The 15,971-nt window shown below is 40.9% G+C and overlaps 1 protein-coding gene across 1 annotated transcript in view; it reads right to left on the reverse strand.

Moving 5' to 3' along the window:
* TENM1 (teneurin transmembrane protein 1) overlaps nt 1-15,971 on the reverse strand; it is a 256,403-nt gene that overhangs the window by 77,721 nt on the left and 162,711 nt on the right. The window contains exons 13-15 of the mRNA XM_075107184.1: nt 10,662-10,878; nt 3,480-3,599; nt 1,429-1,690 (exon numbers count right to left, since the gene is read on the reverse strand). Coding sequence (XP_074963285.1) covers nt 1,429-1,690; nt 3,480-3,599; nt 10,662-10,878 — 599 coding nt within the window. The remainder of the gene's footprint in view (nt 1-1,428; nt 1,691-3,479; nt 3,600-10,661; nt 10,879-15,971) is intronic.

Consider the following 15,971-nt stretch of genomic DNA (forward strand, 5'->3'; position numbering starts at 1 on the left):
TACAGCTGGAGGCCTGCCAGCGCTTGTCGTTTCGACATATGAAATGTAGCGCTGCCAGGGAAATCCTGCTCCCTTTATTGTTCCTGATTTGCAGTGTTCCCCTTCTTTCCTGCTGACATCCCAGCTGCCCCCTCTGTCATACATCTGACATCTCTTCTCATTTTTTAATAGAAAAGCAGGAAGAAATATTCATGCATTAACTCATGCTAATATATCTCCTTCTCCTATTATTCTGGGTTACTTTTTGTTCACTTCCCAGTGCTGTACAATGAAACTTAACTCTCTAAGGACCCCCCCAATGACAAAAAAAGGACTGGGGGCAGTTTCCCTCTGAGTAGACTGCATCTTTGTGTACCTCGCTGGTTAAAGACGATGCAGGAATACCTCATGTGAAGTAATGTGACCCAGTTCTTTCTCACTAGCATGCATCAGTTATTCTTAATTTATGTTCATTAGCTTCACTTAGTATGTTCTGTGAGGCAACACTGTGGCCATCAGCGGCCAGAAACATGATAATTTTTTTTAATAGTTATGGAGATGTTTAAATGCAATTGAGTTCAATCAGAGGTCTCTTACGTGTAGAATAAAGGGCCTTAATCAGTAGCAACACTTTTATGAGAAAAAGAGAGAAGGTTGGAAATATTCATGTCTGCGGGTAGCCTCTAAAATGTCTTCCAGGCTTGCTCAGTGAAATTAGAAGAAAACCCAAAAGAGGTCTCACTGCTTGAACTTTAACTGCTCAAACAACATACTATGGGGGTTAACATGATCTGAAACCCATGTAGTTGTATTTTGTTGGGTGTTGGACTCATACAGCCTCTTTTAAGTCCCAAATAAAAGAACAGTTAAATACAAGGTAAATTAGAAATTACTTCTAAACACTTAAGGGACTGCCAAGAAAAAAAGACATTCAAATAAAGACAATCCTAAAGGTCACGTTAAAATTGCTCTACCTTGGAAAGAAAGTAATAAAACCCAGGAAGCTAAAATACAGCTGGAGATGCCATCGTAAAGAACTAGAAGATGTGAACGGATGAAACATTGCTAGGAGTCTTCAAAGCATCTTGGGTCATGTCTCACACTGATGTACAGGGAAGTTGTACTGTTTATCTGTAACCTAAGAATGGTTTTGTGCATCACTATAAATAAATCAGGATTTCAATAATAAATGATGTTAGGCCTTCGCACTTTCTTCTACTTGGAGGTAAGAAATAATGCACCTCAAAATATTAACAAAAAATAAAGAAAGGAAAAAAGAGAAGAAAAGCGTTTTGTGAAACTGTACTAAAGAGACATGCATTGGTGTCACTCTGACAGGTGGGTAACATCTCAGCACTTAATTGCTCACTATTTGGTGTCATCTTCTAAAATTATCTAGAGTTTGTTCTGCAGCTGAACAAATTGTTAATTTGAGAGTCTTTTCGTTACCTGTAGCTCTGGAATAACGGTTCCTCTTTCGGGACAGGACCCTCCGAATGCTGTCAAGGGTGAAGGGAGTACAATCGGATTTGGACTGATAAAACTACTGATGTCACAGGACGGTGTGTCCGACTCTGTTCTTTGCATTACAACTTTGTCTACGATGACAAATCTATTCCAAGGCAACCAAAGTGTCCTTTTTTCAGGTATGAAAGGAGATCTGTCAAAAACTAGAGTGACGGAGATGCCTCCAACAGCCACAAGGTCAAAACTGGAAAAGAGAAAACAAAATGCTTGCCTTTTTTTTTCCTCACGATATTACTACAACTTTCAATGCATCACAAACAAAAACTTTTTGCTGCTCATTACAGCCCTTAATTCACAATGCGAAATCATTCAAGTACCCCTCCCTGGCATCACCTTGGTATTCACGAAGAAGCTTTACTTCTCTGTGGTTTCTCCCTGTATGCTCCGATAGCAAGGTACAGTGCTTCACTGTTACTTGGCCTGTCTCCCCTCTATTTACCACCTAGCATTACCTAGAATCTGCACTAACGAGTCATCTGTAACAAGAGTGTGGACCCAGTTACTTTGGTTTACATGAAAAGAAATTCCTAGCCCAGAAAAGGGATGCTACTCTTCATCTATGCAGGTATGGCATGCAGAATAAGAAGTCTGAAAGCCTGTTAGGCCTTTTCTCTGTTAACATATCCTTTTCCCTTTTTCTAAAAGTAGCGGGAGGGAAAGGTTGAATACACTGAGCAGGAGACCCCTCTGTGCAGGAGATGACATTTTTGGGAAAGATGCCGATTAATTGCACTGAGAACTGAATCAGCTCTTGCACATACGGCAGGTGATCCTCTGGGAGCTATTGTGAAGAACCTTTGGCATATCTGGGCTGCGAAACAGTGGGACGTACAAGGCACAATATACAGAGCCTCAATTTCCTGAGTCTCTGACATCCGTACCAGGCAACACAAGGTAATATGTAAATAGATACTTCACGCTCTGTATTATCGAATGCATCTACTATGGAGGCTTCTGATGGTAACAAACTGTGATAAGAAGTCAGACTTAATTATGCATATCTCATCACATTTCCCAAATGACACCGATTACATTCACAGTGAAATACAGGTAGCATATTTTAATGCAACAACTTTATCCAGGCTAGTGTAAAGAGGAAATGATAATTACTAACTTTCAGTAGTGTGATTTGAAAGTCAATAAACTAAGGTAAAATAAATATGCATGCTCCTTACTTTTATAAATTGACAAAGCCAAACAAAAAAAAAAAAAAAAATTGTGGAAACAGTGACAAATTACAGTCTTTCCCTGTTGGAAGATAGCTTCTGATTTCTTGTCATTCACAACACAGCCAAGGAAGATGAAGTCTTAAACTGCCTTTAGCAGCTTAATTCAAGTTCAGGAGCAAATCACAGCCCTACTGCAAACGGGTGGCCAACCCCGGAGCGCAATATAGAATATACAGGAGCTTCATCTCTCTTTGAGAACTGACCTCAGCCCTACAAGGCCGGGGAGGAGAGGGAAGCCAGCACTGTTCAGGACTGGATGTGGAACAGCAGTTTAACCACTTTGGCTCTGGAAACAGCCCATCCTCACTTTCACTTGCGTGGCTTACGTGATCAGCTAAAGGACTTGACTTCGGTGACACCTCAATAAACTACTTGGAAGATTCATAGTTAACAAAAGAAAAAAAAGGGAAGACAGGGAATTCTCTGGAAAACCTGACTAGTGAGAATATACAAATGTCAAGAGGGTGCTGTTACAGCATCACTGTCACATTTTGACTCCAGGTGTTTGAATGCCACTGTAATATTGTTGCTGTTCAGATTTTTTCCTTCTTCTCTTTCTTCTTTGGTCCCTTTGTCACAGAGAGCTCTAGCTAAATGTGCTCCCAGAGCAGAGGGCTGGATGCCATCCTCAATCCACACTACGAACAGTGATGTCTATGAAAATGTGGTTCACAAATCGAAGGCGGTAGATGCCCCTAACTGCGCAAATCCCAACCAGCGGAAGACCATACATGAACATCTGACCTTCCGTCTTGTCGACTGATGGTGTATCCGTACTCATTGTGGTGCAGAAAGCTGACGTTCACACCAACCAACGGCGTTCCGTCTATTGCCACCACCTGGCCTCGAATGACACATGCCCGTCTGCAACAAAAAGTAGAAGGCAACATGTTAGACACATCAGGAGGGTGAGAGAGCACTGATTTCAGAAACTGTGCTACGCTTCTGTCCCAGGTCGACAGAACTTCTCTGATATCATTGCGACTGTTGATTTTGAATGAAAATTCAAACAAGGCCAAAAGATTGATTTGAAAAACCATTATCTCATGAAGATGACGCACAGGCTCTCCATGGTGTATCGAGAATATATTTCCATTTCCAGCTGTATTTCAGGATACCGTTTGTTCTGCCATTAAATAGCACTGCAAAGGTTTCACTGATAGCGTGATTTAGCTTGCTGCAGCTCTAGGGGGTGATGATTTGTGAAAGGGGAGAATGAAACCTCATTCTCTGCTGCTAAGAATAGGGCATCGCTGTCTATTAGAAAAAAGCTGAACTGATGCGATAAGGCAGCAGAGAGACACATGGTCTTCACTGAACTTCAGGAAGTTATATAGGTAAATTCAGAGAGTGCCTAATCAAGTGTAACATACATTTTTCTCCATCCGCTATCACATGTTATGCCCTTTTAAATTCCCTCCGGGACATGCTGGACTTGCACCCACTTTCCAGCATAAAAATCCTCCCATTCCAGTAAAGAGTTTGGAATATGGCAGCACAGCAGAACACATCAAAGTCAACGGACAGGAAAGCGAACTCATTACTAAGTGGGTCTAATCGGAGGCTAACTGGATCACAAAATCATAGAAAATAAGAGTTGAAAGGAAATACAAGACTTTATCTTTGACCATTCCTTTGCCTCAGGTAAGATCAACTATACCTACATTACTCCAGACAGATGCTTGTCTAACTCTATAACCTCACCAAGTAACCCGTTCCAATGCGTCCGTACGAGTGCTTTACACATGGCAAGCTTTTCCTACTGTCTAATTTGAATCTCCACTGCTGCCCTTTAAGACCACTGCTTTCACCCTAGCTACAGAAATGGTGAAAAAATTACTCTCTTTTTCTTAGCTTTAGCCTTTTATGTATTTGAAGATTGAAACGTAAAGGACAGAAATCTCACCAAGGATGAGGAATAGGATGTATAATACCCTCGCGGTGCAGATTAGGACCTAGTGGGATTTTCTAAGGGCTTACCCCGCTATATCCCACAGACGCACCTTTCAGCATTTCGCCCCGTGCCGTCAGGTACGCTACGTTAGCATACCTCCACCGGCTGAACAGAGCCAGGTCTTGGGATCTAATGATACAATTCCACGTATTTCCTGGGACTGTGGTTTCACATAATGAAGTGAACAGTGTATGCAGAAGTCTTTTGGTAATGTCAAGACGTTTATGGCCAAACCCAATAGAATACTTATAAAGGTAACCGGCATTAATTACTCAATAGAAACAATAAGCATAAATTCAGACATCGTTATGTTTCTCTCTCAGTTTGAAAGTTCATGGTAGACCTGAACAGACACATCCTTCCTTTGCACAGTGACTATGTAATTTAAACGGAACATGTAATAGCTCCTCAGATTAAAGTTATTTAGGAGCCTATATATGAATTTAAAAAATATTCCTTGAGAGATTAATTGATCATGATGCAATGAAATCATATGCAGGAATTGGAGACCATAAATTTCTGAAAATTCTGACTTGTTTCATAAGATCCCATTCTCCAAAGCCACTCGACAGGCCAGTAATTTATCACTATGATATCATCAAACCCATCTGACTATGACCTGAGAATATGTCACTGGTAAAAATTAACCCCTTTGTGTGCATGCCATTCACCACAGTTGCTAATATGAGTTCCATGCTCGCAGGACATGGAAAGATGCTGATTTTCAGTGAAGATGCTGCTAAATTCCAGAGGAATGGTAGAGGCTGCATGACTGCCAGTATGCAAAGCAGAGTTCTGTTTTGCCACCTTTTTGTTTTCTACATTAACCAAGTTGGTTGTGGCCCTATTTGTGGGCAAAACCTGCTGCTCCACTGAAGGTAATCAAGCTCTTGCGTGTCTCAGCAGACTCACAAGACTCACTCAACAGAACAGCCAGGTTTAATTACTCTGTGATTTGTTAGAGCAGAAACCACTGGTTTCTATTGTTTTCTCATATTTCTAACATCCCCAGACCTGCCTTTTCTTGTCTACTCCCTTTATTACTGCACTCCATATATCTACAACCCACGCTGATCTAAAGAGAGACCCCTAAGAGTCACCATTATTCAGTACATTATTCTCATACTCCTGTTTGTTCATTCCACACAGACCTGTCTTCTGACTCTACTCTGTCCTCATATTTTATCAAGCACACAGATTTGTGCGATAACAACTCATCAGTCTTCATTATTTCATACATAGTCTTTCTTTCCTCTACCCATTGACTTTACTTCTCATTATTCATAAATAATATTAAGAGACTTATCTTTCAACTTTCTTGCTCCTTTTTTGTCATATTTTACAAGCCGCACACATTTACAGTATGCGATAAAGACTCATAAACCTCGTTATTCTACATTTATCTGTATTGAACTGTCTCTGCAATCTTTTAGATGTTAAACGTTCTAAGCCTGCCTGTGTGTTGCTACGTTTGTCCTCATTATTTACTGTCTCTTTATTACCTACTTTAAGTTGAAGAGTTTTCTACTCTCTGGCCTCTTCTTGAATTATCAGCAGCTACTAAATCTCTAAGTGTTTGATCAGAATTAGTTTTAATTTTTGCATTAACTGCAGGCAAGAAACCATTTTTCAGTTACTTTATGACCAGCACTAATCTCACAGACTCGGGTAACAAACAATGCCCGGCTTTGCAGCCGGGTCTCCCTCCTTGCCCAATGCCCTGACAGCTCACAGAGCGGACCACCATGCCCAGAGGCACGCAGGTGCCCTGCAGTTTCGCTGCTTGCAGAAGGCCTCACTTAATTCCTTTCCTTACCAGCGCTTTCAGAGCATGTTCCCTGCAGTGATGTCACTTCATACTCAACTGCCACTTCACGCTTCCTTGCTTCAACATTCACCTTCTTTCCAGATGAGCTGTGGACCTTGGTACCGCTCACTGCTTTTCTTAATTTTAACAGAGAAACCTCTACAGATCATTATGCCCCCTGAATGTGCTGTACATCCCTCTTCTATTCTCAGCTTCTAAGATTCATTCTACACGCTTGTGACCGGCCTGCTTTTCTTTCTCATGGGGGATAATAACTCATATGACCTGTCCAACAGTCACCTACTTGCAACGATTGCATAATCTTGGACTAAGGCTGTCCAAGCTGTTTTAACGTGAAAGTAAGTGCAAAAATGTCTTTTCTAATTCGGAGGAGCTGGGATGGAACATGTCCCTGATAAGCTGCCTTAGTGTTTTCAAATGCATTAAAAATGTTTCTACTCCCCTGGCAAGCTGTACTAAATCTGCAACTCCAGAGGGAGCAGTTGGCTTTTTGAGAGAAAGCAGAGATCCCCACGGGTTGCAGGTGGCCTAAAAGAAGTAGGATTTCTCTGTCAATGCTTCATGGGTCGTTCCATGTGTAACTGAGGATCTCAGCCCTGCGGGTCTCGGCTCTCTGCCGTCAGGCAGTTTGCTTGGCATCTCTAATTTAAAATATAAACAGAAGTTTAAAATTCTAGATACATTCTTTCGCTACTTGTAAGGCATTTTATTATTCCACCACCATTCTGCCTTGCTCTGCTGCTACTGATCTGCTGGTTTTTTGCTTTTGTTTTGTGTGTTAAGTTGCCAATATTGTGTGAGTACCTCAGGCTGAGACATTAGGCTTAGATGTGGAACTCTGTCAAGCAACTTGTGAATTCGCAAGTGTCACATTACCAGAAGATGTCATTTACTGTATTACATTTCTGATTAAAATCTTCAATCAGAGAAATTAAGCTAAAGGCTAGTAAGGTACGTTCATTTCTTCCTGCTGACAGTGTTGCTGTAAGCAGCCTTTGAAGGGTAATTAATTCAGTACCATACACTGGACCCTTTTTGTAGGCAATTTGCAGCGAGTCAAATAGCTCGCCAGCAGCATGCATCAAAAATACTCAGTAAAAGAAACAAGCTAAAAACCTTCCTAAGAACAGAAGTTGATAATAACATTATAATCTGCTACACCCTGCTACATGCAGTAGGTCAAAACCATTCCTGATGTAAGGAAGTACATTTCCATTTATTCAGAATGTGTCTAATCTGCCTTTCAGCATGTCACAGTTTAAGTTGGGCATTGGTAAAAACCCAGTACAAATGACATAGCTTTGACAAAATGACAAGCAAAATATGTTTCGAAAACATTTAGCTCCTTAGCATTAATTTTGGTGTAGTATTGAGCCATGGCCTAATGCAACACCCTGGCTGCAGTGTAGAAGCCGAATGTTTAAAACTTAGATCTAAGCTAAAGTCTAAGATGCAAATGCAAAAGGATAGATGTCCCAGCAGTTGCCAGAACAACTAATCTTGGTATTTCCGAGGATGTTGAAAACGCCAGGATATGGCAGAGACCAAACACTTTCAGTCTGAAGGACAGAGATAACCTTCCCCATTTCTTGACCACTTTCCCAAATCTATTCTACATCACTTTGGCTTTACCTATAGTGAGATTTATGTAAATGTCACCCGTATTGGAGTTCCACTGACCTATGGTGCAGTAAAACACTGCACAATGTCACTTGAATCAGAAGACCAAAAACATTGGATAGATGTTTCTTCCTTAATTCTCCTAATGGTCTGAGACTTCATGCAAATGAATATAACAACATCAACAACAATAATTTTTAAAAAGCCAGATAGGGCTTTGCAAAATTTGAGCACCAGTGGGAATGGATGCCAGTGCTCTGAAATAAATCAGTGCTGCTATTTCATCCAATCCTTCCAACATCTCTTGTTGAACCACCAATGCTGTAAAATAAGTAGCATTGCAGGCAGCTGTGAGTTAATATCCTGTGCCTGGACACAACCTTTTCAGCAATAGCCAAAAGGAGATTAAAACCCCCCAAGCATTCACATTCATTGGTCTGTACCAGATAGGCAGGATCACAGATTTCTGGTTTTTTTTTTTGTGTGTGTGTGTGTGTTTTTTTTTTTTTTTTTTTTTTTAACTGTAGTAACAGTTGTCTTCTTTTTTTTGTTGTTCAGTAATCTTAATTCCCAGGAGAAGAACAGACACTAGATGACAGTCAGATTGACAATGTCAGAGGAAGATTTCTGAACAGAGGCAACACAGCTAAGCTATTGCCTCCTTCTGAGACTCTGCTTATCTGTCATCCTTGAGGAAAATTCTGGCAGTTTTTAATAATATTTGACTTATGGATGAGCAATTTTTCAACAGCCTGGAAGACTTGAGGATCAAGCAAAGCGCGGACTGATGAACTCCTCGGGGTGCCCAGTACACTGCAGATTACTGTTGACAAAACCCAGGAGACGTGGCACAGCGCAAGTCTCCAGGCACTGCCCTCATTCCAGAGATAGGGACAGCCTCATCCGAATCCAATGATCTTCTCTCCAAACTAACCAGTAATTTCTCTAAGTGGGAGAAAATTACATCCGGGGTGCGAACAACGCACCAATGCAAGTACAAGTTGTATTCCTTAATGGTATGAAGTATTAGACCATGGTGAGGGTGGGCTGCTGCTCGCACACGGGCCTTTGCTGCTCTTCGTTGTTCAAAGGCATGGCAGGTATCAGGGTAAAGAAATGAAATACTCAGAAAAAGCTTTTAAATCCAAGTTAAATCCCATCAATGATAGCTTTAAAAGATCAGTTCTTTATATCTATAAAAGCACGTTGATGGGATTATGTGCAATCTGGCTGCTAACATTTGCAGTGTCACAGGACACTGTACAGGCGACTTGAGTGCTCACCCCCTCTCTGAAAACACCTCACTGCGAGGCATTTTGATGAGGAAAATCTTCCACTGGTGACTTTTGGTTGCAGCTGCAGCATGCTCCGCTGCGCGTACAGCCGGCCGAGGACCTCGCACCAGGTGCAGCGGCACCGCTCGCCAGCGAGAGACACTCCGAGAGACCCGCCACTGGCAGGTGGGGCGCATGCACGGAGCTCACTTTCATGCCCTATTGTTCTATTTATAACATCCTGTTACATTATTAATAGTGATTAAATGTTTAGGTATTTCAGATCAATAAAGACTCTGTTTACATATTTACTTTATTAAAAATTAATAAGTTACAAAGAGAAAGTGCACTGAATTCGTGCACAGCTATGGAATGAAGTTGAGCTGGTAACCTAAGTGCTATGTACTGTAAAATAAAAAAATTCTTATGTCCTTATTACTGGAACATAGTTTATCTAATGCATAGGCCTAGTTGACAGGGTAACAGTCAGGTGATGTGGATGATTTGTGGATCTCTTTGTCAGCATGTAAGTTATAGCTTCCCAGGTGAACCACAGCATAAAAACTTATGTGCCCCTATATTTCAAATGTTCAATAAAATATGAGTTACCAGGTTTTCTGAGCAAGTAAGTGCCCCTTTCCTATTGCACAGTCTGCTCCTGTTAAAGGGCAAGCCAATCTCACACTCAGAGATCACTCCACTGTTCGCATGAGAGCTTGAGAGTAACCCACAGCGCAAAATGGGCAACTCCACGCTGGTCTATCAACATGCAGTAAAACCAAAAAAGTTTGTTAATTAGGTAGCTGGATTATATGTACGTGACACATGTTAAATGTATTACACTGTAAATACCGATCAACTTCTCTTGGGCAGAAAGGTGACTGAATACAACGCACGTGGATCCAACTCGTCCTTCCGCTTCCTCCCATTATATGTACCTACAGCACACAGGGCTGAACTTCTCCCCACTTATTTTACGAGGTAGCTTACCTTCCACAACAAAGTCTTGTTAGTAAGAGTAGTAGAGTTTCTCGCTGTGACACTTTAATGAACTAGATAGGTAGTAAAGAGGATCTAAATACACAAGATCCTCAGCTGTTGGGACTTAAATGTTTGCGATCCTTTTCAGCATTTTTTGATCACCAGTGACAAATTCTCGGCTATCCAAGTATCGTTGTTTTTTCCTGGATAAATAATTTCCTTGCAGTTCTCAATATTCAGAAAAATCTTTCATCTAAATGAAAACTCACCTGCTCTCAAATGAGACATCTCCTGGGATTACATGAGTGCTTTCCTTCCCAATAAGGAATCTGATTCGATCATAAAAGAGCCTTGGAGGATGCTGAGAGAAAGGCGGTTGGCTGTGCTGAATAAGGTCAAGGGGATCAGGCGAACCCTGGCAGAGAGGACTTGCGTAACAATTGCTTTGCTGACAACAGTCAGGGTCTACACAGTCTGTCAAGCCATCTAAAATGGAGAGAATGGAAAATTCAGGAAATTGAGTGATTCTGAGAATAAAGCACTGTGTTTACTGCTGGAGAGCACAGGAGGTAGTTAATCAACTGTAAGGCATGCTGATTATGACACATTCAAATCCAATAAAGCAGTAACGTACATGCTTAGTCCAGGAGGCTATTTCTCTCTAGTCATTAACACCGTATCACCTCATAAAATCCCCACACGACAACGAGAAAACAGAACCTACAAACTAAGTGAATGGGGAAGAGCGGGACTGTTTTCACTTCAGAACAGGCAGAAGAAGAAAATCTCTACACAATATTTGTTAGTCCAACGGGCGCATGACCCACACTGTGTCGCTGATATCTCTAAGAGTCCTTTATTGTCGCTACCGCCTGTTCACACCTGCGAAGAATACGCACTTGCCACCCAGTCTGCAGTAACAGGCCTGAAACGTTCTCTAACTCTCACAAGCATCCTCACCACAGTAGTAAAGGTAGGTACTTGTTACAGTTGTCCGACTTCTATTTTAAGCCCTACATAGTTTTGTTAGTTCTTTAGGACGTTTACTTTTGATTTATTGGTTGCAATACTAGAATGATCCAAAAGGACAGAAACATGACTACACTGCTTTTTGTAGCTGGTGATATACAAATACATACCTTGATGCAGGCTCTATCCCAGTGACCTAACAGACAGAGTCGTCTCCATGGATGTTTGCACCAGGAAAGCAAATTTGGAAAGTGAAAAGAAACCTATTCCTCCTCCCACCATTTTCAAGTATGAAAAATAGGAGAGATCACTGATTTTTTTTTTTTTCCAAAAATACACACTTTTTCATGGACAAACTTGCAAAAACATCTGTGGGTGAAATTAATTTACTTAAACGTCCAAAGCTCATGATGAAAAGTGAAGCACTCAAGTGCACCTAAATTAAGCACCTAAATAAAACTTAAAATTGAGCTATTGGCATTTAATTGCTTCTATCAGAAGCTTAGACATCCAAATTGCCTAAATTACATACTCGACCAGAAACAGATTTAATAAGCTACGGTAAAATGTCCAAGTGTCTTCTTAAACATCCATTTTATGACTTAGCAGTTACTAACTTGCTTGGATTGAGAGGCACACTAATGCATATAAAGTAAGATTAAGGCATTGTATCCTTCAACAAAGACATCTCTTTGTATTTTTAACAAGGTCGGTCTGAATAAATGTGGAGTCATCATATCACTGTACGGATTTCCTTTGTGTTAAAATTGGAATGCTCTAGGATCAACATACTGTCAGATATTTTCACTTCATGCTTTGACTTTTCACGCTCTGTTCATACCAGCGCTTTGGTGCCTATAAAACCGTACCTCCTCAGGGCAAACTGCGTTATCAGGGAAGCTGCTGTAGTTTTGTCATTGACTTTAACGGGTGTGAGATCAACCCTCAGCCAACTCTGCTCTTTTCTCAGTAGAGCACGCTGCACTGTGTGAATGCTCAGTAAATAACAGCATAAAATATTCACTTTGAAAAGAAAGCAAAAGCCCTTCTACAGAACAAACAAGTGTAATGAAATGGGCTTTCCTGGAATCCGAAAATCCTTGCCTGACCTTGAGCAAGGTAACTGCTTGGCTAAGCAAAAAATATTAACAAGCCTATCCTACTGCAGCTGGGCAATCAGATAGAGCAGGCTAGCTTTTGTGATAAGGAGCCAAGGGCAACTGTAGATAGCTAGCAACAATAATCTCAGACCCCTGGATCCAGCAAAGCTGGCATAGCTACAGGTCAGTGCACGCTTCAAGTTCTTTCCACATTCCCCCAGTCCTGGATACAACAGGCATTTGCCAGCGGTGGGAGAACTTCAGAGGGCAAGGCTGAGTTTATTGACTTTGAGTGTAGCAGTCACTTTATATTGAGGAAAACCTAGCAAGCTATTGAAATCCGCTAGGAAATCATCAAGCTGAAACAATAAGGGGCCTCCAGTCTAAACAAAACCACACGGGAAGTGGATGGAGGAGTTCACGATATGAACCAGAGGGGTTTTCATTGTGTTCTGATGAAAAAAACAAAAGAGCTTTTGGGGTTGAAACCTGAAGAGCAGGCTTGGGACTGCAAGGAAAAAATTTCCTCGTGTTTGCTTTTTTTTGTCCAAGGAATGAAACTCTCTGTACTCTTAATAAGTGAACAGAAAAGCATCAAATTACTAGTAGATTCTCCAAGACTGCAAATATTAAAGAATTCTACTAGACATGAAAAGGTGATAAAGAAATTGAAATCTTTCGCTTTTGCTTTATACTGGTGAAGATCCCTGCAGAGGGCTCTGATGTGCTCAGGCGCAGCCACTCGGGACTGGTCTCCGCCGGTGGAAAGGTTATGGCAGTGACAAGGCTTCTTCAAGGAATCAAGGTACTTTCTGGAAGGTACTAATTTCCACAAGCTGACTGCTGTCTACCCGGGAAACTTGACAAACATTGGTCCGGCAGAATAAGTACAAATCAGAAAAAAGGCACACTTATTTCAGGATAACAGTATCCATGGGGAAGCTATTTTGGAATAATTTATTCCACAGTAGCTATTCCGATTAATTTTTTCCTTGTCAACAGGCATCAGACATGGGAACTGGGATGACCTGACTCATTTATGTAAGAAATGAAAGTGAAAAGTCACAGAAGTAGTAGAATATGAAGATTTGCTTAGAAAAAAAAAAAAAAGCTATAAAAATAACAATCACAATCTTTGCTTTCTCTAATAGAGCCCTCATTCTTCTCTGCTTTGGTCAACAGCTTACATGCCTGGCAACAAACACTGTGCGTTGATGTTGTACACAAAAAGAAACCAAGTAAAGGGAAAGGCGTTTTCTGTCTTGCGCTCTGACTCAATATTCATATTTTCTTTGCAGTTTACTTGTCAGCAAAGTGACTACCTTATAAACTCTTCCAGGTTCTGCTAATGGAGTTATTTTGGTTTGAATTACTTGCACCTTGTTTCATTTGCCTCTCCAGGCTCCCAGGGCTACAAAAGGGTGGGTTTGCCATTAGCAGGGGTCTGGAGTCCCCGAAGCATATCTGAGTAACCCATGGTGAGAGTGGTACTTGTCCTAACAGCTGCATGAAGCGCTGGACACACCAGGAACACCTTACGGCCTCGGGAGCAACAGCTATAATGTAATCAGAGGAAGAAATTGCTAATCAAAACATAAATGTTAATCCAAAGTAGGAGTCTTCTAAGTTACAGATTACTATTTGTGGCTCCTCTCTCTCTCTCATGCTGCACTTTTTTTAAATTTCTAAAATCTTTTCATTAATTAGGTGACAATTTATTTCAATCTCCCCTCTCAAGCACACAGAATGAAACAGAAGAAAGATGCTAGGCTCATAGGAGATGCTCCATGGGCAGTGAGGCAGGAGGTGCAGCAGCACCTGCTCCTCTATGGACTCTTAACACCTCATAGTTGGCTGAGGTCGCTGGGTTTATGCATTTAAGAATTATTAACTAGAATTGTGTGAATAATGCAACTTCTAGCTTTTTTTCCAAACAATCAAACCAAATTGAGAAACAGAAATGAACTTGGATAAACCTGGAAAATATTTTTCATGCTTTGTGCTGAATTAAAAGAATAACCCCCCTATTTTGGGGCAAGAAGGGAACTTTAGGCTTAAGATTTTGGTTTTAACTTTGACCATTTAAAAGAAAAAAAACCCCAAACCTAAAACCCAGAAAGAAACCACTGTAATACAGCACGACACCCACTAATTCCCAAGATGAGGGAAGAAACAGGAAGAGCCAGCAGATGAATCCCTGGCTCTGAGCCTGGCATCATGGGGAGAATTTTGGGGTTTTCAATCATGGGTTGATCTACGTGACACCAGGCCTGCTGGCAACGAACGGGGTATACCTGTCTCAAAGGGGGAAAAGGATCTTTGCACAGGAGTTAGCAGCGCTCGTTGAAAGAGCCTTAAACTAGGTTTGAAGGGGGAAGGGATAAAACCCGGCTCACTACAGATAAGCCTGGGGGCAGCACGTCAACGTTTGAGGAATGGTGTGCAAGCGAGGCCCTTTGGTCTGCCGTCTCAGTAGGAGGTAGGGGATGGAGATCCGTGTGGCAGCAAAGACGCCAGGGGTATTGATGTGTTAGAAACCATGGAAGTGCCTGAGAACGGTCATGTAGGAATTAGGGTTTCTCCCCCCGCCCCAAAAAACAAATAAATCTTGTTTATAAACTTCATCGCTCATTTACTTGAAAATGCTGCAAATACATTAGTCAGTTCTCAGCCAATGGTCACATTTTTCAGTTAAGTTTTCATACCAGGTATCAACTATTAAAAAACTCACCTTGTTAAGAAAACATCAGGATTTCTTTTAAATCTCAGGAGACAACAGTCAGGAATATGAACAAACTACTACAAACAGCAAAAACTGTAATTCATACAGCAGGGGAGCTTGTCTATGGAATTTTTTACTGACAATTACCACAAAGGGCATCACAGCATAGGTGCAGACTAAAACGAATTACAGAGGTGTAAGTGATTTTGATTTGCTACTAGCATTTTTTATTTATTTATTTTATATAAAAGGGCGCTCAGGTACCTTCACAGTGCACTACAGATTACATAATAAAGCGGTTCACATTTTGATGAGTCTGAAATTACAGTTTCACATCTTCCAGGTACCTTGTTTTGTATGCAAGGGATAATGATGAGTTGGGATTTTTGTTTTTGTAAGTAAATGAGACAACTACAATATTATTAATATTTCTGCTAAAACAGAATTCACAAAGATTGACTAGGGATAAAGAGTACTTCACAGCACTCTTAAATAATTTAAACAAACTCAAAGAAAAGGCAGAGCACGCCAAAACAAGTCGCTCTGTTTTCAGCCACACCACTCCTCTCTGCATTGCTGTAGCTCACACAGCTAGAACAAAATTTTCCCATTTCCTTGCTGGGGAAGGGATCCTTTCAGAAAGCTTTCTATCAGGAATGATATTAATATTTATCGTGTCCAGAGTTTGGGTCAATGGAATCACACAGTTTTCCACGAAACAAAATATATTTTTCTTGCTTATAAATTTTTATAGATTTTTTTTTCTTATTTAATATGATGGAAAGAAT

This window comes from Phalacrocorax aristotelis, chromosome 11, assembly GCF_949628215.1.
Source record: "Phalacrocorax aristotelis chromosome 11, bGulAri2.1, whole genome shotgun sequence".
Classification (NCBI taxonomy): Eukaryota; Metazoa; Chordata; class Aves; order Suliformes; family Phalacrocoracidae; genus Phalacrocorax; species Phalacrocorax aristotelis.